This window comes from Rhynchophorus ferrugineus, unplaced genomic scaffold (genome assembly GCF_030347505.1).
Source record: "Rhynchophorus ferrugineus isolate W39M unplaced genomic scaffold, kcgeb_rfMv2 rfM1, whole genome shotgun sequence".
Lineage (NCBI taxonomy): Eukaryota > Metazoa > Arthropoda > Insecta > Coleoptera > Curculionidae > Rhynchophorus > Rhynchophorus ferrugineus.
The window spans coordinates 69619756-69642622 of record NW_027472580.1 but is presented as its reverse complement, the minus strand read 5'-3'; the positions used below and the strand labels follow the sequence as shown (position 1 = coordinate 69642622).

The following is a 22867-nucleotide window of genomic DNA, read 5'->3' as shown; positions in this document are numbered from 1 at the left end:
AATAGATCTTCACCATGTAAAGAATTATGTTAATCGACAAACTGTGGTCTTATTACTCCACGTCGAAAGTTATGAGAAAATAATCACACGAGTATGTTCACGAATTAATTTAATTTTTTGTCCGAGATTTTTTTTCCATTTAATTGAGATTGAGATTCTAAATTATTCAAAATTAAACAACTGTAATTGCGCTTAAGTTATAAAATGTTGTGAAGAAGGTTCAACAATTCCATTTTTTTTTTTGATTATCTGAATCTGTTTTTTTGCAGTTCGGTTTGGAGGAACTATTTTGTAAGCCATAAATCACTTATAACGTTCTAATACAAGGAGCAATATTTATATTAAAAAAAAATATTGCGATAAACTATTACTATGTTTGACATGGATTATCAAGACTTACAGTATTCTTTATATTGAACCATTGTGACATTCAAAGCAAAAAAAAAAACATTTAAGGTATTATTTTTTAAGATCTCTATGATATGCTCTATTTATCAAAAAATTAAAGCTCGAAATTCCCAAATGAACTCCCATGAACTTCACACCGAACTGTTTCTCGCTATTCAGAGGATGTTGACGCAGAATTCTTAGTTTTGTTGATTGGCATATCCGCTCAAATAAAAACATAAAACAAAAACTGTGGTTGTACTTCAATAATTTCTAATAATTGTGTGCAAAACTCCTACTGGATGATAAAAATATCGAGGAAATAGTCGTTAAATTAGAAGAAAATGGAAATCTAAAGTAAGATCCTTTGGCGGGCTTGGCATAACTGTGGTAGACAGCCGTGGAGTAATCGGTGGCTACGTTTAGTAGTATATCCAATTTTTTATTTTATAGTATATCCAATGAGTAATGCCAGCTCGTTATATTTGAATTTTTGTGGTATTTTTCAATGTGCATTCAGGATTATTCTAGAAGTTTATTTTAAAACATTTTCTATAAATACTATAAATCATTCCGATGTTTTCATCTGATAATTCTAATAAATAATAGTCGAATACGAATTTATTATCAATATTTTTTAAGTGTCGTATCATAAAAAGTATTGTTATTTCAGTTTTGGTTAAATGTATTTTTTTAATGTTCAAAAAAAAACCGTGTAGGTTTTAAAACATAAACTGTTATTTTATTTTAACGGACCGCACAGGCAACACTGCCGATTTAATCCTAACATAAACGAAACTCTTATAATGTAAATATTTCAATCCAAAACGAAAATCTGGGTTCCAACCATCTTCGAATCTGATATCCATTAAGCCTACCAAATAACTACTGGGCAACTTAAAGACCATCCCAAGTATCAGATGATCCACATATTCAGCCTGGTTACCAGAATTACTAAGATGTTATTCACGACCGTACCAGAGATTAAACTGTTGCTTATGAGCAATTATAAACGTAAAATACCTGGTATATTGTTGATATAACGGAAAAATACCAATCGTCATATAATTAAAATAGTATAATGTTAAAATCTTAGATAATTTGGTTTAGAATACTCTAAATTGTGTCTTATTTCATTTATTTTGGTAACGCAGCGATGGTATGGTAAGGTGTAGTCCATACTACTGCGATTCTCCGAAAGTTCTTCTAATCTGGTGTTAACAGACCATAGCACTATATGTTACACCTTAATACAGTTACGTCTTTAGATATAAAAGACTGTTTATGATTACTAGTTCTGCTTCCCAAAATACCGTTATTATAACATCTGCCCTTTTATAGCTTTATGACGGTATGTTTTGGTCTCTCTGGTCGATCATTGTTTAATCACCTTTTGATGTCGTTGTCTAACTTCTAGTTGATTTAGTACACGGGAAAACCCTTATTATTGTCTATTGGTCAGAAAGGAATTGTTATTGGCAGATACCGTGTGCTTTCAGAGTTGGCGTGATGTAGACGCCAACTTAAATAAAGCGAGCCAAGAGGTTCTAATGCATTCGCACCAATTACCAAGTAAGAGTAGAAAAATCCGTGTCTAGATCCTCTCTAGTCGCCCAGGGTTCCCCACTAGCGCCCACCGTTTTTAACTTCTACATAGCCGACATTGTAATGAAAAAGAATGTGGAAACCGCACAATACGCGGATGACACAGCCTTTTTCTCAAGTGCTTGTTCCCCAGACTGGGGCACTTTGGCACAACATACTGCTTTCTGCAGCTGGGAAATGGCTAAGGTTTTGGAGATTAGAAATTAACCCCTAAAAAACTCAAACCGCAACCTTTCGCCACAAGAAAGATGTCAGGGTACCCAGACGCCAGGTTGACAAAATACCAATCCCTTGACGCGATAAGGCAATTTATTTAGGTTTCACTTTTGACCGCCGATTCATCTGGACACCCTAAATAAATAAAGCTGTATCCAAAGGCTACGGAATCTACTCTGTTCTGTCAAAGCAAACTTGCTCCAATAATAAAAGTTCTGCTTTACAAGAGCTTAATCAGATCAGTGGCCCTCTTCGGGTCAAACACTTGTTCCAGCTACGCTGCACCAAGCCTAGTCAAAGAGCTGCATGTAATGCAAAACAAAATACTCCATCAAGCCGTGTGCGTCCCCGTGGTTCGTCAAAAACTCCCAAATTCATAGAGAGACAGACACCCACCACTAATTTTTAAAACCAGCTGGGTCTAAGATCAAAAGAAACACACACCAATTCACGTTATAATTCAAGTCTATATTAAGTTATAATTGAATTAAAATCGATCATATAAGCAAATAAATATTATATTTCATAGTATATGTTCGGTATATATATCAAGCAATTCAATAAAGACAAAAGTAAGAAGCGATATAAGAACGAAATAACATGTGAAGAACTAATTAGTACCCTAACATAATATTCGTTAAATAGGTTAATAATGTTCATAAGTTGTTAATTAAAGTGTTTAATGTATCTGGGAACCCACTGAAGAGCTATATGGCTATAGAGTAAGAAAAAATATCAAAGTTTTAATAAATGAAGGATTACCAGCATGTGATAAGAAATACATCAAAAGAATATCTACTGAAATAATAAGCCCAATTCGCAAAGCTGTAGATATTGGAAGAGGGACCTGAGATATTTACCATTTCTTCAGTATAGCTCTGAGACTTCGACATTGCTATAGTCTGGCATCTGTAAACCGAGAATATTTTTTTTTTATTACTCTTCGTGAGTCCACAATCTGTCCTATTGGCAATAAGTATTTCTTCTGTTTATATTATATATACATGGCATGTAGAAAATCACTTCATTAAGCAATCTTCTGTATAAAGTATTATCTTAATTAATTAGTCTTATTCTAATGCTTATTCTAAACTCTACATATGTCCAGTAATCAGATCAGGTGGTGTTAAACGTTTTAGTCTACGCACTTTACTATCACGTCGCATATTTAGCTGATTAGCGAGTACATTGGGATGCACTGACACTCTTTCGAAGTACTTCACACAAACACGTTGGATTACACTCGTTATAGGTTCTAGAGGAATATCGCGTTGTATCACTTTATTTGAAATATAGTACGGAGCATCAACAATGGCACGCAACACCTTATTTTGGAACCGTTGAATGATGGATATATTAGATTTGCTAGCGGTACCCCATAGTTGAATTCCATATGTCCAAATGGGCTTGAGTATAGACTCATAAAGCAATACCTTGTTATCTAATGATAACTTGGATTTGCGCCCAATGAGCCAATACATTTGATATAATTTTAGTCCTAGTTGCTTCCGTTTAGAGAGTATGTGCTTCTTCCAGGTTAGGCGTCGATCTAAATGCATACCAAGATATTTAACATGCTCTGCTTGGGGGAGTTGACGATGACTGATATTTACTGGTGGACATGTTCTTCTACGCAGGGTAAACGTTATATGCGTGGATTTTGATTCATTGGCTTTAATGCGCCATGTCTTCAACCATAATTGTATTTGCTCCAGGTGGGTTTGTAGGTTTATTGATGCTGTGACTGGAGAGAATATTTAAAACACGATGCTTTCTACAAATTCTGCGTTTTTTTTTCGAGGTCATATTTAAAATAAAGTAATATGCGAGGATATTGAAAAACAATTGCAAATATGCTTATAGAATGTTTTTATTATTCTCTTAGTATTCCATAATATGCCCAATGGACAATAAGTATTTGATGGGATTATACACAATAACATGTGGAAGATCGCTTAACTGACATCCTGTAGATACTTATAAACTAGTGTTATGTCCAATTTCATTACTAATTCATTAACTTTCATTCTAAAAACTATTCTATGTACTATTAATCTAGCCGGATAACCGTTTTAACCTACGCACTTCACTGACACTCTTTCTGAGTATTTTATTCAGAGCACTTCGGATCACAGTCGTTATGGTTTCCAGGGGGATATCTCGCTGAATTATGTTGTTAATGACTTAATATGAAGCATCAACGGTGGCACGTAACACTTTATTCTAGACACTCTGAAGGATAAGTATATTGGATTTGCTAATACACCCTACAATTTGATACCGGACGTTTGGGATCTAAAATTGACTTATACGGTGATATCTTATTATCCAAGGATAATTTGGATTTACGCCCTATGAGCTAATATATAATTTATGCTTTATTAGTACATGTATTTCCAAGTTAAGCGTCGATCGAGATGTATTCCCGGGTGTTTAACATTATCTGCTTGCGGGAGTTTATGATTGTTAAGATTTACCAGAGGACAAGTCCTTCTACGCAGGGTGAAAGTCACGTGATGAATAGATGAATTTTGTTGAGATAAAATTGGAGGTTCCTTGCGGCTAATATTAGATCCTTCTAAGATGATAAAATCGCCGCGTCGTCAGCATATGTTGCCACAGTAATGGTGTTTGAAATCAGTAAGTCAGCTGTAAACTATAGAGATATAACAATGGGCCAAAAACATCGGAATATATTGGATGTAGTACTTTGTATTCGTCACCCAGTTTCGCAATAAACTATTTCTATAATATATAACTTTAGTAGTTGAAGTGCGGATGAGGCAGAATATTTTTACACCTTATCAAAAGCTTAAGATATATCGAGAAATGCAGTCAAGCAATGTTTGTTACGTTTAAATTTTTATATATTTGAAATTTTTATTATTACTTATAGAATAAAGAGTTAGCGACTTCCTCACACATTCTTGTGCCAAGATCGACCTTTTAGATAAAGCCGGGATCAACAGAGACCTATGCCAAGATCACAGAGAACGATCTGAAGAATATAACGAGATAGAAGATTATTATATTGACAATACTATCAACAGGTTCAGTCCAGGTAAACTACGGATATACTAAAATATAATTGTTAATAAATATTTAAAATATCCCTTATTTTTATTATATCCGGATTTAAATAATCCAGAATGTGTCCTAGAATTATTTGAGCATGTTTATCCAGAGTTTTTTTTTAAATCATCGTCATTTTAATGCGTCCTTTAAAAATAAATATAAAAAATTATTTCAGTTTTCGATATGTTAAACTTTCTAAAATATATATTTTTATGTGCATTCATGATTGTTGTAGAAGTTTGTTTTGAAACGTTCTATAAATACAAATTCTATAATAAATCATTTTGATGTTTTGATAATATATTGTAATGCTGAAATGCAAATTTAATTTCGAATATGTTATTGCTAATAATTTTGATACGTAATATATCACATATGCACGGCTTGGTAGCACAATAGGTAAGATCATTCGAATCCCACTCATGTAACTATCTATAAACATGTATATGTATTTACATAGACTTGGAAACACATTAGATATTAATTTAATTCCTTTTCTATCTAAACTGTTTACCTTAATACAAATTTTTAAAGGGATTTAAAAAATCAATGTCAATATATAAAAGATCAATTCGATGATTAATTGCTTTGAACAAATATATAAAATTTATTTGATTATATTTATTGAGGCCATCTTGATTGCAATAAATTCCTCCAAAAATAAATACAATAAATCAGTCCTGTTCCAGCACTCGATATATTTGAACATTTTTTCCAATTTGCATCCACGATTATTGTAGGAGTTTGTTTTGAAACGTGTTCTATAAATACAAACATTACCATGAATCATTGAGATGTTTTGATAGTATATAATGGGCATGTACTAATTCAATTTTAAATATATTTTAATTATTGTTCATAATAGGACGGGGTCTAATATAGATGTATATAATAATGAGATATCAATCAGGAATTAGATTTGTTTTCTGTTTCACTTAGATTACAAATCTAAACAGGAAATTTTAATTATTGTGTATCAAAAACTATAAATAACCGTTAATGTTAAAAATTAACATAACAGACATTAACTGGCTGACTAGTGCTGCTTGTCATTACATATAGTTTTATGAAATGTGATCTAAAGTGAGTTGGAAGTGAACATAATGGATAAATTCTATATCACACCAAAGAAGTATACGTAAATAAATATTATAACAAATCAAATACTATTATGGCTATAATTAACAGACTTCAAAAAGGAGGAGGTTTTATATTCGACTGTATATATTTTCAAATGTATGTTCACAGATTTCTCCGTCAATTGTGGGCCGATTTTCAAAATTATTTTTTATTCGAAAGAGTGTCCTTCCGAGGTGGTCCCATTAGAACCAAATCAAGATTTGATGGCGGAATCCGGGGAAATCGAGAGAGATCCTCAAATTTCAAAGGCACGTACAATGTTTTCGCATATTTTTCTAGAATAATCAGATATTTGTGTATAATATTACTGCTAAGCTAATGTGATAGAAAATCGGAAGTCGTTCAGTAAAAAACCATTCAGTTTGCTTTATAACCATATCATATGACGTAAGTCGTAGACATATTATAGTCAACTGCTTCTATAGTGTAATTGTTAGAACGTTCAGGTAACACGCGGGTTCGATTCCGGGGCAACAACTTTTTGTTGTAGTTTAGTTAGAAAATTTGTCAAATCACCTAGGCTAGGTAGCGGACCCCGGGGCATGAAGCGTTCCGTATTTTCATTCATTGTTTCTTTATTCCTATTTTTCCTCATACGGGCTTCACCTTTACTTGGCCTACCCATTGTAACACTTAATAAAATAACTGCGTAATTTATTCAGTAAATATCTAACACTAAAAGGAGAAAAATAAAATATTTTTAATAAAAAAGTTTAATCGACCTCAAAAAATAAATAAGGAACTCCCTAAAATTAAAAAATAATCAAACTGTACATAATAATCGTTATAATAACTAAATAAAAAATAAACAAAAACCTCTCTACTACACGTATTTTATATTCTACTATATATACACAATTTAGCTTAATACCTACCTAAACCTACTCATCTATTTACAATATTATTTTAACTACCACCAACTGATCACTTTGAAGTCGGTAGCGAGCCCAAACAATACAAAAATAATAATATGATTTTATGACATATACATAATTAAATTAGGAACAAAACAAATCTAATTTGTTGCTCGTAGCGTATGTATAGGAGATCACTGTTTATTATACTATCGTTGGAGTTTTTAACCTACTTTTTTGGTTTCCAACTGTACACATTTTTGCATAAATATATCTTTATTAAAGCTAATTCGAAATATATATATATATATATATATATATACTATATACTGCCAAATATAATAATACTTCTATATCTAGGGATTCAACATATATTAACATTTAATTCAATTAATAGCACCTGATCTGTCTACACTTTTAAAGTATTTGTTGCAAGCACACGTTGAAAGTATTTCAATGTTATGTCAAGTCGTTTAGTAAACTAAATATTAGTTTGCAAGCAACCACATTCTTTTTTTTATGGCTGAATCTGCTGTCAGACATAAAATTGCATAATCCAAGGAATGATACTTCAATTAAAGTAATATTACTATAAATAGTATATCTAAAATTGCTTCCTTTGGTCTATTTTTGTGTTTGTTAATATAATAAATAAATTTAAAATTTAAAAAAAGAAGAAAAATGTAAAATTACATACATGGCCAGGTGACTGGTTTAATAAAAATTAAATGTAATTAAAAAATCTGTCAGAAAATAGGTAGGTCCTTATTGTTATACTGATTACCTATTACTGCAATATATAGTTTCTACTCTCTTAATCGTTTGTGTCTAATATTTATTTTATTTTTATACCAGTTAATGATGCATACAAATTAGTTCATATATTATACTACTTATAATAATAATTATTATTAATATTCTAGTCATAAAAATTAAATTATACAGTTATTTTTATGCAAATTAATGTTGTAAAAATGATTTTTTGTTGCTTGTTGTCTGTGATTAATATTTATTAGATTTACTATGACTTTATTTGGAGTAAGTTTTTTTAAATGCTTGTGAAATTTGGTCTATTTTTTTGATCTTTTCTTCATCTTTTTTCATGTCTTCTCTGTATCTGTTAAAATACATATATGATATAAAAAACATTTCATTCCCACAATGATACATTCGAAGTCAACATGAAGACGATCTGCTGCTGTTTTTCTTGCGTTGTGAATTAGAACACGCTTATCATTATATATATATATATATATATATATATATATATATATATATATATATATATATGTATATGCGGGATATTTTTTACCCCCGCAGTATACAGGGACAGATAACTCTAAAGCGTTAGTCCGACAACATGGTCACGTTATATATAACATACTATAGAGTATCAATCCAATGCCTGTCAAGTGACGGTAGAAAATCAAGTGATTTGGGTTTACCAAAACTGGTTATTGAATTGACATGATATTTCTTTGTTAGATTTGATGTTTTTATCTGCAGACAATTAGGAAGATGTATGCACTTTCAAAGTTTAAATCTATTTCATTGGAAACCTCTGCCTCTACTCAATACACTTTTTTTGTGGTATATCACATGTATAAAGTTGGCAAATAATTTGCTCCAGTACACTTCCCTGTACTAGAACTGCTTTAGCCGCTTGTTTTGCAGTTGAGTAGGCTTCCTTTTCTTTAACTATAAAGAAAATCGATTGAAATGTAAAAGTTTAAAGAGTTCCTTGAGTTTATTTAGTAACATTTTCTGAAGTACCACATGTCTAAGCTTGTTGAAGGCAGATATATCTGCGCAGATTTTTTATTACTTTTGAGTAAGCAAATTTTATAATTCTTCGTAAATTTTTGCAGGACTTTTTGCACTTTGTTGAGTTACTTCTTTTGGCGTGAGTAGGTGTTCGAGAATCGTCGACTTTTGACACGTTCTAACATCATACACAGTTTTAGCACATATAGGACTCTAATTGATCAGCGATGATTCAGCTTGTTGTTGAGTGTTATTTGCCCAGTTTTCATTTAGGTCTCTTATAAGAGGACCATGCAGACAATCAAGTAGTATGTTTTCCTATCATCCAAAAACAATTATAACATTGAAAATATAATTATTCATTTTTTTATCTTTGTTTTTTTATCCATGTTTATGAAAAAATTTTAATGCATCAGAAATATTAATCTGTCTAATTACATATATCAATTTTTTTAAATATAATTTCTTAAAATTGCATATTTCATCATTATGTATATATGAGTATGTTTTTATATACGCGCAATTCTGCGAATTATAATGTGCTAACATATGTTACGGTATTATTTTTCGGGTAAAACGGTACGTATTAGATTAAATACAGAATGAGGTCCCAACACACAAAGAACCGAAAAATCGCTGAAGTCATCAGCCGGACGAGTTCATTGAATCGATCATGGCGGAGGTGTGATGAAAAATGTTTTATGGTTTCTTCACGAGGCAACTGGGTTTTAATTAGAATTGTTAGTCTGTCTGGCCTGTTTTTTTTTCGTTTCTTTTTCAGCGTCCAGTCCTTGGTATAATTATTTCGCCTTTCGGCTTATTTTTGTTTTTAATATAGTTTGGAGTCTTGTTTCGAAGTGTTAGAAATATGTTTGTCTATGGCTCAAGGTGAAACATATTTAATGTTATCTTTTAGAAATAGGTCAATGGTTGTTTATGGGTTTATTTTTGCATTTGGAATTTGACTGTATATCGGATTGTACCATATATAAATTTAACTAAAAACAATTTGCATTTGATTGTTTATAGACAACAGTATAAAATCTGACAAGGGACACCCATATCACGCCAGTTAACAAACTGGGTAAATCTGTTCTGGAATGGTCTCTAAATTATCTTAGTCTATTGACTCTAGATCAATAAACATATTTTGTATTTTTTTATTTGTAGAATATATGGGGTATAGGTACCGCATTCTTCAGCACTGTTTCATTCTGCTCTCTAAAATACTTACAAATTTATGTTTATGAACGTTTGTGAATTCCGCGTATGAGTTAGTAATTATTGAAACGTACTTTTGATTAAGCTGTTTCTGGTTTTAAAACATTACAATTAACAACATTCTAAATGAATGTGTAAATTTCAGTACTATTTGTCCTATTAGCTTTAAAGATTTTTTTAATTGAAGATTTATTGTGAACAATCGGTAAACTTTATTTTATTCAAAGTATTGCCCATTGATAGCCATTACCTTTCACCATCCTTTAGGCAATTTATGAATTCGATCTCGAAACAACGATGTATACTGAAGCTATCAACCAAATTTTTCATAAGATGTGAAGCACAATAAAAAGCAGCAAGGTCTAGAAAATACAGTGGAGGTAGTACTTCCCGTTTTAATGTTTCCAAGTATATTTTCGCCGCTTTTGCAACAGGTGGTTAAGCGTTGTCGTGCTGAAAAATAACATTATTGTGTTTTCGCTCATATTCCGGCCATTTTTCGCGCGGTGCACGGCCCAAAGTCAACAATTTTAGTCGATCGCAATCCCCATTAATGGAGTAATACCTCAAATTCCTTATCGTCAACTTTTTGGCTGTATTGAATGTCCTTTTTCTTCGGTGTCAAAATCACCACTTTTAAAAGTTTGAAACACATGTTCACATGTTTTCATGTTGAAATCGGTGGAGCATAATTTTCATAAGCTTCACGCAACATTCCACGACCTTCGATCACCTTTTTCTTAAAAATATCTTCTAGTAATACATTAAAGGATGGGTCATGTTTTGATTTGTTTTTAAAGTACTTGTTATTTTGGTATCTATAAAAGATTCTCATTATAAAAATTATTTATATTATACTTAAATAGTGTTGAGAACTATTTAAAAATATTACATCTTAGCAGTTACCTACCATTAAACCCACCAAACTATCAAATTTGAGGGTTCACACAGCAAAATATACGGGTAGAAAAGCCATTGTATCTTAAAGAAATGACTATTCAGAATGAAAATGGTAAACAGCAACACCGAGACATGCCGAATAATTTTTGTGGTCAAAATTACCAAATCAAATTAGATTTATTTTTTGTATTATCTTCTCTTATCCTATTATCCTATTTATTAGTTTTGTATTTTGTATTTTCTTTTTTTCTCTATTTAGAAAATATTTTGAAATTAAAATAGGCCCATGCACAGAAATAGAATAAAATGAAATTTTGTTGAAAGTACAAACATAGACAAGCAAGGATTTGTTTTCTGACATGTGAGATGTATTTAGTTATACACGTTTTCATTAAACAGGTGATATTTAAACCTTCTGGTGTATTACAAATCATCTAACTTGCTAGCCGCAATGATCAAGACAAGACATTGCTACAACTACGATAGTCCTGGGTTCTAATCATCGCATTGGCATGGTTGTAATTTACCCAAACTGAGTAAATATCTTACGATATGATCTCGCAAGTTGGTCACTCGCCAGTCTGTAAGTTTAATTTCAAGGGCCATTTTCCATAACTTAAGCGGCTTAAGCGGTAGGTTCATTTAGTAAAAACTCATTACTTCAGGAGTCAAATTCATATGCACATACATTCATATGTGCACATTCAATTCGACCAAAATAATTGTGAATATTCAATTATGTTATTTTTCCACAAACAGTAATAGCTAAAATAAATTTTCTGAAATGAAATTATTTTCTAGTTCTAAGTTTCCAGACTATATACAATATTTCTTAATAAAGGTCGATTACCAAGTTAGTTTATACATTTTTAATATGTTCCACTCTATCGTTTCTATCTGTATCGCTTTCTTAACAAATTTATTTTATTAATCCATATTGAACAATTGTGTTTTTCTTTTCGTGTCATTTAAAACTAAACTGGAAAACTGTATTGATATTTTGATGTTTAACGGGTGTTGCGATGACACACACATGTCATTTATTAAATTAAAAATGTTTTCGAGTAAATTGATATAAATTAATATATAGAATGACGATAATAGAATCAGCACCTGTTGCTTGAATACAACTCAATAGAGTCTTCTCTAAGATTGTTTTTGAGCTGGTAGCGTCTACAATACAGGAAACTAAATTAATAATCATTAATCAGTATTTGTAAATTAAGATTATATTAAATAAACACTGAATGTCAAGTCAGTTTTCTGTAAGACATAAGAGGATAGTATTATTACGTGGTAAAGCTAATTCATATTTAAAATGAAATAAAAATATATAATATTTAAAAATTTTGATTTATATTTTTAATTTATAATCCTGTAATTAATTCTGGATGACCCTCTGACTCAATGTAAAATTCAAAGTCGTCAAGTGCGTATTCTGATTTCGTTCCTAATGAAACTTGTCTAGCACTTCCAATGATTTAGATAATTCTTGGTTGTTTAACATGAGTCTTCATTTCAATTTCTTCAATTATTCATCACTTAACAACTGTATTATTGACGGAAATAAACTGTCGAAAAGAACAACACAATGCTATACAACCTACGCCGTATTTTGTAATACTAAATACCTATTAACTAAATATATTTGTCATGTACACGTGTTTCATAATGCAATTTTTTTATCAGTAAACAAATAATATGGAGACTATGGAAAGGATTTATGGCAATTATATTTCCGAATAATAAGGCATTGAATATTCAACAAAGTACCGTTAAACTAGTCTATTCTTATTTTTCACTTGCTAAATACTGAGTCATAGCCGAAGCCACTAAAATGTAGCGCTCTGTAAAAATTGAATGCGTTCTACTATTTCGTCTATTATTTACACTAATTCGGTGATATAACGGGCAGGAAAGGTTGACGATCTGTTGGAAGGTCAACAGCTGAGGTTTCGCACAAAAAGTAATATACGTATACGAATTTTCATTTCATATATTTTTTATTATATTAAATTATTATGAATAAAGTTTTATAGAATATCTATACGTCATCCGATTTATTTCCGCTTTACAATATTATGTATATAAAATGTGCTTGCACAATGATTATTATTATGCAGGGAATCACCAAATAGTTGTTTTCTGTGACATATTATTAATTAATATTTAACTGTTTAACTTTTACCTCACCTAGTTCTGTGTTATTATTAAGAATGCAAGGTGTATACAGTATATATATATAGCAATAATTTTTGTGCGATATATCGTTATGTTTTTGGGACGATACTTAATATTTTGTTCATGTATCGATATTTTTTCATCTATTTTTCAACTATCGATAGTTGTAGATGAGAATATCGAATTTTTAATTGCGAGATAGAATATCGATATTAAAAACCTAGAGTTTTTCGAACTTTTGAAGAGAATATCGAACTTTTGCGTTGAGATGTCTCGCCCTGGATATTAAATGAATTTTGCTTAGTTTAGTATCGACATTTTGTGCTCGCCGATATGTCGATATCAGAGACACTATCCTACAGAACTCCAGCTGCAATTCCCTATATACCGAATTGTAAGGACATTTTTATGAGTATAAACCAGTTTTTTGTTTCCGTTCCGTGGATTTTTTTGAAAACATTAGAATCAGGAACGAGTTACTGAAGAAAAATTTTAGAATTAAAATACATGTGTTAAAAACCATTTATCCTAATAAAACCATTTTAGTTAATTGATTTTAAATTTGCTTCTAAGGTAAAATCATCGTCAATGATCGAATTAATCAATAACAATCAGTGTCACTAAAGAAACTATATTTAGCATGTGAGCACAATTACAAAGCAGTTTATGCCTGTAAATATACTACAGCGCAATCTAAAAGAGCAACAATAAAGACCTTGAAACATTTTTAGATCCTCCTGAAGATTTAGAATGTAGTAATGAATATTTAAACGCCATCATTAATATATTTTTAATGAAACATATTTCTAATATGGAATTTAGAAAATAATTGTCTTGAGGATCATTCAGCATGACAATGATTACTTTTTTGTTTGTCAGGTTAGCTAGCACTACATAATACTTTAACAGGCTAATTGAAAAGTCCCCGGCCTACCATAGTAAAACACATTTTTTGGCAATTTTTTTTTATTCAACATAATTCCCTTCAAGGGTGATACACTGATTATAGCGACCCTCCAACTGTTCGATACCATTTTTGTAGTACGATTTCTCCTTCGCTTCAAAATAGGCCTCAGTTTCGACGATCACTTCTTCATTCGACGAAAATTTCTTTTCAGCGAGCATTCCTTTGAGATCTGAGAACAGGAAATAGTCGCTGGGGGCCTGATCTGAAGAATACTGTGTATGAGGAAGCAATTCGAGGCCCAATTTTGCAATCATTTTCAATGACTTGTGACACGGTGCATTGTCTTGGTGAAGCAGCACTTTCTTTTTCTTCAAATGTGGCTGTTTTTCGGCGATTTCGTCCTTCAAACGGTCCAATAATGCTATATAATAGTTACTGTTGATGGTCGTTCCTTTTTCAAGGTAGTCATTGAAAATTATTCCATGCGCTTCACAAAATACAGACGCCATTACCTTGACAGCCGACTGTCGCATTTTCCCACGTTTTGGAACGGGTTCATCGTGTGCAGTCCACTCGGATGACTGTCGATTGGACTTCCGAGTGAAATTATGGAGCCATGTTTTATCCATTGTCACATATCGACCCAAAAATTCGGGTTTATTACGCTTGATCATCTTCAAACACCGCTCCTCCGAATCATCAACTCGTCGTTGTTTTTGGTCAAAAGTGCGCTCGCGCGGCACCTGCTTTCGCGCACACAGAGCTTTCCCATACCCAAATATTCGTAAATTTTCGTAATGTTCGTAATTTTTTCGTAATTTTCATAATTCGTAAATGTTCGTGTTCAGTTGATACCTTCATTCTGCTATTTGATTTAGTTTCAATTTACGGTCATTCAGAATCATTTTGCAAATTTTTTTAATGTTTTTGTCGGTAACAACCTCTTTTGGGCGTCCGCGTTCACCGTCTTCGGTGCTTATTTCACCTGTTACTTAGATATGTTGTTGACATGGAGCTCCTCCTCAGTTAACATCTACACATATGATTTAATTAATTATTAAGAATGGCAAGTTTCCAGACTTTTAATTTCAAATATGTTAGTATATATAATATACAAAAATAATTAATGTAATATAGTTGCTAATGATGTTTTAATAATAATGTAGCGACCTTGAGGCATGTCGAGTTTTACATAGTGGAATAACGGTCTACAAAATACCCAGAAATATAATCCCAGATGTTGAACACGGGCGGGGTGCAGCGCTAACTAGAACCCGATAACGAATAGCTGGCAACCCCGAGATGTTTATCTGGGATGTTATTGAAGGGTATCTCCATTCATTCAGTACTTAACCATCATTTGGTTTAGATGTGCCCCCATCGACTGCCCAAGCCTCGTCTCCAGGTAACACCGCTGCTATCCGTTTTATCTATTTTTGTATTTTTCACATTTTTATGTTACTTCGATAGATAACGGTCACATAATGTAAACACCACTATTTCATTTCGTTTTACCTCCATTCACCGAGCCATCTAATTTACCTTAAAATAATATTATTATATATTATTAGATATATGATCCACGTAATTTATAAATAAATAGAAATATATAAATCACCACAAGTGATAGTCTGACGGAACATTATGTACAAAATATTACGGATATTATCGATGTTTCCAAATATTCTTTAACTAAACTTGGAACCAGTAATACGTTTTTGTTGTTTTCCGAAATGGGTATAAGCATTGTCAATTATTTTGTTGTGTTTTTCGTATTCTGATCCTAAGGGTAGTCGGTAGCATTTCCCAATTTAATCCGGTTTTAACAGTGAAATTGAATCCATCGATTTGTAGGTGATATTGATAATTTGCCAATCTTAGCTCATAGCTTTCTACGCTTCGAGTTGTTTGATCCAGTAATATATGTATATGCAGTAATTTTAATAATATAACTATAAAAATGGTCTCAAAATCTACGAAATTTATTGTCTTTTAGTTTTTCCCTTCTAAACTCTTCGAATACATCTATCATAATAGTATACATTCTAAAATACAAAACAAAACACTATACGTGCTCTACGTAAGCTATCAAATATTTTTATTAGCAAACGAAATAGTAAATATTGATCAATTACGAAATTATCTGTTGTTTGTTATTTGTTTTCGCCACCAAAAAATAAACTGCGTATCGCTTTATTTCGTATCTTATCTAATCTTGTGTTTGTGATTTTATGTGACTAGTGACATACAGTCTACAATTTCTCGAAATATTAAAACAAACACGTTTCGTGCCAATTCTAGCCCGACTGTGTTTTTCTTCATTCAATGTATAAGAGCGGATTATCGTTATCACGCAGTACTGTGAAACTCAAATACCAACAATAAAGGCATGAAAGCAGGTCAGATAAAAACATTTGATTACTATGAATGGAAGTGTACTTGTAGAAATAAATACGTTAACCAATTTTATGATGGGACAGTAGATAGAGCGGTGGGATGAAATAATAATATGTTATTGGTTGAAAATTCCCCGATCTGTATATAGGATGAACTTGTTCACTAAATGCCATTTTGTATTATATTTTATCTTTACAATATTTTAGCGGATATATATTTTATACAAGTTTCAACAAGGAAAAAAGCTCTTAGTGTACGAGAATCAATTGTTACCTCCGATATTGCTTCTTTTATTCAAACATTTTAAAAATGGTGATTACGCATCTCTGCTTGTATTTTCAATAGTTTAGTACCATCAGGAGAGTAAAACCGCCGTTATCTTTACAAGATTTGCAGGCAACCTCTAGAGAATGTTTCAACCTCATACAGTGGATGACGTTGAATCATTGCCCTCCGTCATTGGACGGGGTGAATGAAAGTTCCATTTGTCACTATGACTGAGGTTAAAAACGGAGTAAAAATAATATTAGCACAAAACGGCTCCTAGTTTTGACCTTATTGCGAGAAAATATCAAAGGAAAATTTTAAAATAACATTAAATAAGGTCATCAACCTAAGAAATGCTTCATTCAGACTACAATATGTATCACAACTGTGGAAGCTGGCTGAAGTAATTATGATTTCTGAACTTGGTTTTCCGCTGATACCATCTTTTGTAAAACGGCATGTTTTGAACACCTAATGTATGAAATATTGCTTTTAATTATAAACATAGACATAATTTGTAATATTTCGTCCCTATTAAGTGAGACATTTTTGTCAACTATATGTAGATCACTACACCGATTCTGAAACGAATATTGAGACGTTTGTGTTAATGAAGTGTATTAACCTTAAGTTCCCAACAGTAATGCTATAAAAAGCAATTTTAGTAAAATACATCAGTTTTGTTGATCTGTAATCCGACATCAAAGCTGAAAAAACTTTATTACACTTAAAAAATGCTATAAATATAGTCACAGAAATGCATTGCATATCCCTATAGCATAAGTATTGTCAGGAATCAAGTAAATATGGTGCATTCAATTTCCGTTTTGCTATAAAACACACTGTATATAACGCGACAATACTTTAGCCCACAACTGCACTACTTTAGCGCAAAATGTATATGTTTTAAAAAATAACTTTTAGTACATTCACGCCGATATAACAACTTGCGTATCAAAAAGTATGAGTCATTAACCAAGACTGTATGTTTATTTAACAGATACCAGTTTATTTATTGAGTTAAAACTGAATTGTTTGTTTCTTTGTACAGGTTTATCATTCCCGCAGTGCGGTTTTAAGATAAAAAATATTTTGTTGCCAATTATACAAGCTATTGTATGTTGGTTAATACGGCAATACGAACAATAACTATAGAGCTAATATATTCTCATATCTATCAAAAGCAGAAAATTAAAATTCTATGTGCTACATCCGACTATTATAAGCAAATGGACTCGAGGTCGAGCAGTCTGATTCGTGATATTCCCAGCTAAGGCATACATTCAAAAAGGCCCAAAATAACGAGATACGAACAGGAGCATGTTAATGATTCCATTTGAATTTCAAAGGAACTCTTATTAAATATGCGAGTCGAAATTTAATTAGGCGTTAGACATCAAAATGTTGAGCTGAAAGAACCAACGGTTGAATATATGAAGTTACTAATTAATGACGCATAATTATTTGTAGTCCCATCGATGTCACGATTGATATCAAATTGTACTGTATATGCCCTAATATAGTGGTCTCTATAAGTTATAGCTTTAAATTTGTCTTAAAACTGTGGCGATCGCCACGACCCTTTAGGCCCCCACGAATTCATCAACAAGTACAAGGGTTGGCAACACCGGTAGATTGGTACCATGCAGTTCCAGGGTATAAAAGACCATCACGACGACGTCTCGCTCTCTTCTCTTTTCTCTGACCCCTTGTAATTGTACCATTTCCACAGAGCTACCGTATTTCCTCTACCTAACCTAATATCCTGTCAATTCTCCCGTTGACCACATGGATCACTCAATATCGAAATAAACAAGTGATTGTTAAACCAGTGTTTTCAGTTCTCGTGCGAATTCCTTCCCAAAACAGTAGTGAGTGTTTTGACAAATAATCTCAGCGGCCGCCACACATTTCGACCGACCCGACGAACATTCCTACAAAACTATTTTATTTCGACAAAAAGGGACTACTTGGTGGAACAACTGTTAAAAATTAGAATACGAAACATAACTAAACACCATTTTTTCGAGCAACCATGGCCGTATCAATCGCGCTATATAACACCTCCATCCTGAAGAAATATTAAAGTGATTAAAGGGGCCGTTTCAATTATGTAGTTATTTCAAGTTGGTGTAGTTATTGGTAGCTTGCTTTTGATAATCTTCTGAACTCTTGTATGGATTACTTTTGCAAATGTTGGTGTCCAAATTCCAATAGTCAACGACTGAGCAACCGAGCTGTTTCTATCTACTTTCAGTGGTCGTACATGCTGAATTTGTTTGTTTGTTTATTTTGTTGATTGATTTATTTATTTGGGCATGGACTGTGATGATTTGCCAGATCTCCACATAACTATGTCAAAGAATACTTCGAGTAACTGCGGAAAGATTGCCAGTCCAATATCAACTTTTAATTCCTTAATAAGCTATTCCTTTTCTTGGCTTTTTGAATCCTCCTTTGGTGGATTTATGGCTTTAACTGCAAGTGTCTATCCAAATTCCAGTATACTAAATTACGGAACTGCAATACATAATAATCTTACAGCCTGAACTGTGATACTTTTGCCCAACCTCCGCTTAATTACACCAAGTAACTGCGGAATGATCAACCTATCTCCTTTTCTTAATGATTATTTTGATTCTGGTTAATGAATGAATTGAATGAAATCGTACCGACTGCGCTAGTTATGAAAATGATTTAAATCCCAAAAAACTGTTTGATACGTAGCCCGTAACCAAGGCCGTATTAGCCTATGATATATACATATTAATAGTAAATCTTCCCTTTCAGATTTACGACTATTTAACTAATTAATTAAGGTTAATATTCAGGAATTATCAAAAAAAAAGAACTTGAACGGTTCTAACAGTGAAAACCATAACATTAAATTTATTTTCATTATTTACACGAACAGTTTTTGTAGTTGTATTTCTTAATAACGTTAAATAACAAGTGTATTTAAATCTCTTATTTAAGTTTACTTACAGTTGAAAACTAACTTATAAAATATTACAGGTCGCCTGCGTTTTATCATCATGCTGTTACATTTGTAAAAGGTAATATCAATATTTTTATTTAATCTTACTATTAGAAAGTATAAGAATATACACTCGTCTTAAACTCTCAGTTATTGTGATTTATTATATGAATTATATAATAAAGTAAATCCATAAATATGCATTAAGCTGGATTCAAGGTTATTCACACATATTTCATTTTTGGGACATTTCTAGTTTTGGGACAATTTCATGCTTCTGTTCATATCTGTTTTCTTCAACCAATATCTTAATTTCGAAAATTCCAATTCCAAAGATGTTTATTTTATTGAATGCCTTTTAGAGAAATTATGCTTTATCAAAATGAAAAATTTCATTTAAAAACAAAAAGGTATCTGGAAACAAAGAAACTTCAAACATACATTTCAATTGTTTCAAGTTCAATTGTATCAAGATCAATACAACTTAAAAAAAAATTGTAAAAAAATTATTAAAACAATTATTCTTATTATTTAAGGTATCAAAAGTGTTGTGTTAACTTGTTCACAATTTCATTTTTGTTCATAGTTCGTTATGGGGTATATTTGGGTAGTGTAGGTGGGTACATTTATATTACAATAATTTTTCTGTTTTTCTTCATAGTTTTATGAGCGATTTCCTTCAAGAACTAATATCATTAGCCAATGATGAAAAAACCTTTTCAATAAACCAATTCCTGTGTTATTTGGTGGTATTTCCGAAAATAATAATAAAAAAGTAATACATTTCTGAAAACCCACCAAATGAAAAAAAGTTCTATATTAAAAAAATTACAATTAGAATTTGAAAATGTATATTATTACAAAAAATAACAGGTCAATTGAAAAGTCCCCGGCCTGACACATAGATGGCGCTACTAGAATTAAATCCGTATGTTTGTTAGTTCGCCCTAAACCTCAACAAATGCGTGTATAAATTTGGCAACTGTCGGATCATTAGTTTCCGAGTCATCATTTTGAGTGAAGCAACTTTTGTTATTGTGAAAAAAATTGATAAAAAGGAATTTAGCTTGTTGATAAAATATTGCTTTTTGAAGCGAAAAAATACAGTTCAAGCAAAAACTTGGCTTGATGTCGAGTTTCCGGACACTGCCCAGGAAAATCAACCATCAAGGATTGGTATGCTAAGTTTAGCCGTGATGAAATGAGCACCGAAGGTGGTGAATGCAGTGGACGCCCAAAAGAGGGTGTTACCGAAAACATTTTAAAAATCCACAACATGATTTTGAATGATCGTAAATTGAAATTGAATTAAATAGCAGACACTCTAAAGATCTCAACTGAACGTGTACATCATCATTGTGTATCATTCACGAATATTTGGGTATGAGAAAGCTCTATGCAAAGTGGGTGCCGCGCGAGCTCACTTTTCACCAAAAACAACGACGAGTTGATGATTCGGAGCAGTGTTTGAAGATTATCAAGTAACAAACCCGAGTTTTTGCGTCGATATATGACAATGAATGAAACATGGCACCATCATTTCACTCCGAAATCCAATCGACAGTCATCCGAGTGGACTGCGCACGACAAACCCGCTCCAAAGCGTGTGAAAACACAACAGTCGGCTGGCAAGGTTATGTCATCTGTATTTTGGGATGCGCATGGAATAATTTTTATTGATTACCTTTAAAAAGGAAGGACCACCAACAGCAACTATTACTTAGCGTTATTTTGGACCGTTTGAAGGACGAAATCTCCGAAAATCCATGAATTGGGCTTCGAATTGCTTCCTCATCCACCGTATTCTGCAGGTCTGGCCCCCAACGACTATTTCCTGTTCTCAGATCTCAAGAGAATGCTCAAAGAAATTTTTGTCGAGTGAAGAGGTGATCGCCGAAACTGAGGCCTATTTTGAAACAAAGGGCAAATCGTACTACAAAAATGGTATCAAAAAATTGGAGGGTTGCTATAATCAGTGTATCACCTTTGAAGGTAATTCTATTGAATAAAAAAACTTATTTTGCCAAAAAAATGTGTTTTACTATGGTAGGCCGGGGTCTTTTCAATTGACCTGTTATGTATGCCTAAATGCGAATATATTAATATAATTTTACAGAAAATTAACAATACAGATGATGATTGGGTGCTGTGTTGAACAAACTACTAATGACCTACTAATAATAACTAAAAACCCTTGAGAAAAACTACGACACCAGATAAGATTTTACATAAAACTTTAGTAGACCCCCAGAAAATTCTTCTTACTTTCTTATAGTTAATAAAACCTTTTACAATTTTAAGTTTTGCCTAAACATGTCGGTTATTTTAAAGATTTGTTTATCATACCCTCATGTATGGGAAGCTAAACTAAGAAGGATTTTTTGTTTGGCATGATATTCGTAAATTGATTGCAACTTCGAAATAATGATGAATAAAAGAAGACATAAGAAAGAGATAAGTGCAAATGATAGGTAAATTTCAAAATATAAGACAGTAACATATCGGTGAAAAAACTGTACAAAAAAGTTTATAGAACAAATAAAAAGGAAATACGAACAAATGAACACCTTATATTCGCATTTAGTAAATAATCACTATTAATTACTAATATTATTGAAGTGAATTTGTTATATATCAAATCCCCTATTTTTGAGATATATAATCGACATCTTATTGTGAGAGAATTGCGGATGACACTAATATCAAATAAGTTTTCAGTACCCAAAAAATATATAAGATTTAGGTCAATTGGTTGAAAAAGTTTTTATAAACATTTTTTGTTGGCCTGTGTATTTTAGAAAATTCCTCTTCCAGACCATCGAGACTTCAAAAGGATCTCATTTTATTTACAAATTTGGCTTTAAATTTCTAAAATATACTCCTATATAATTGAAGAAATCAGTATAAAAATGAACATTCCCGAATTCAGACATCGTAAATTGAACGATGAACAAGCCATCTTGTTATTATAATACT

The 22867-nt window shown here is 31.9% G+C and overlaps 1 protein-coding gene across 3 annotated transcripts in view; it reads left to right on the top strand.

The window, feature by feature from the left end:
- Ypel (Yippee-like) overlaps nt 1-22867 on the top strand; it is a 229224-nt gene that overhangs the window by 146619 nt on the left and 59738 nt on the right. For 2 of the 3 annotated variants that reach the window (XM_076393842.1, XM_076393841.1), the window contains exon 2: nt 19930-19970. The exons of the other annotated variant lie outside the window; for it this stretch is intronic. In XM_076393842.1, the coding sequence (XP_076249957.1) occupies nt 19930-19970 (41 nt within the window). The remainder of the gene's footprint in view (nt 1-19929; nt 19971-22867) is intronic. 3 annotated transcript variants of the gene reach the window in all.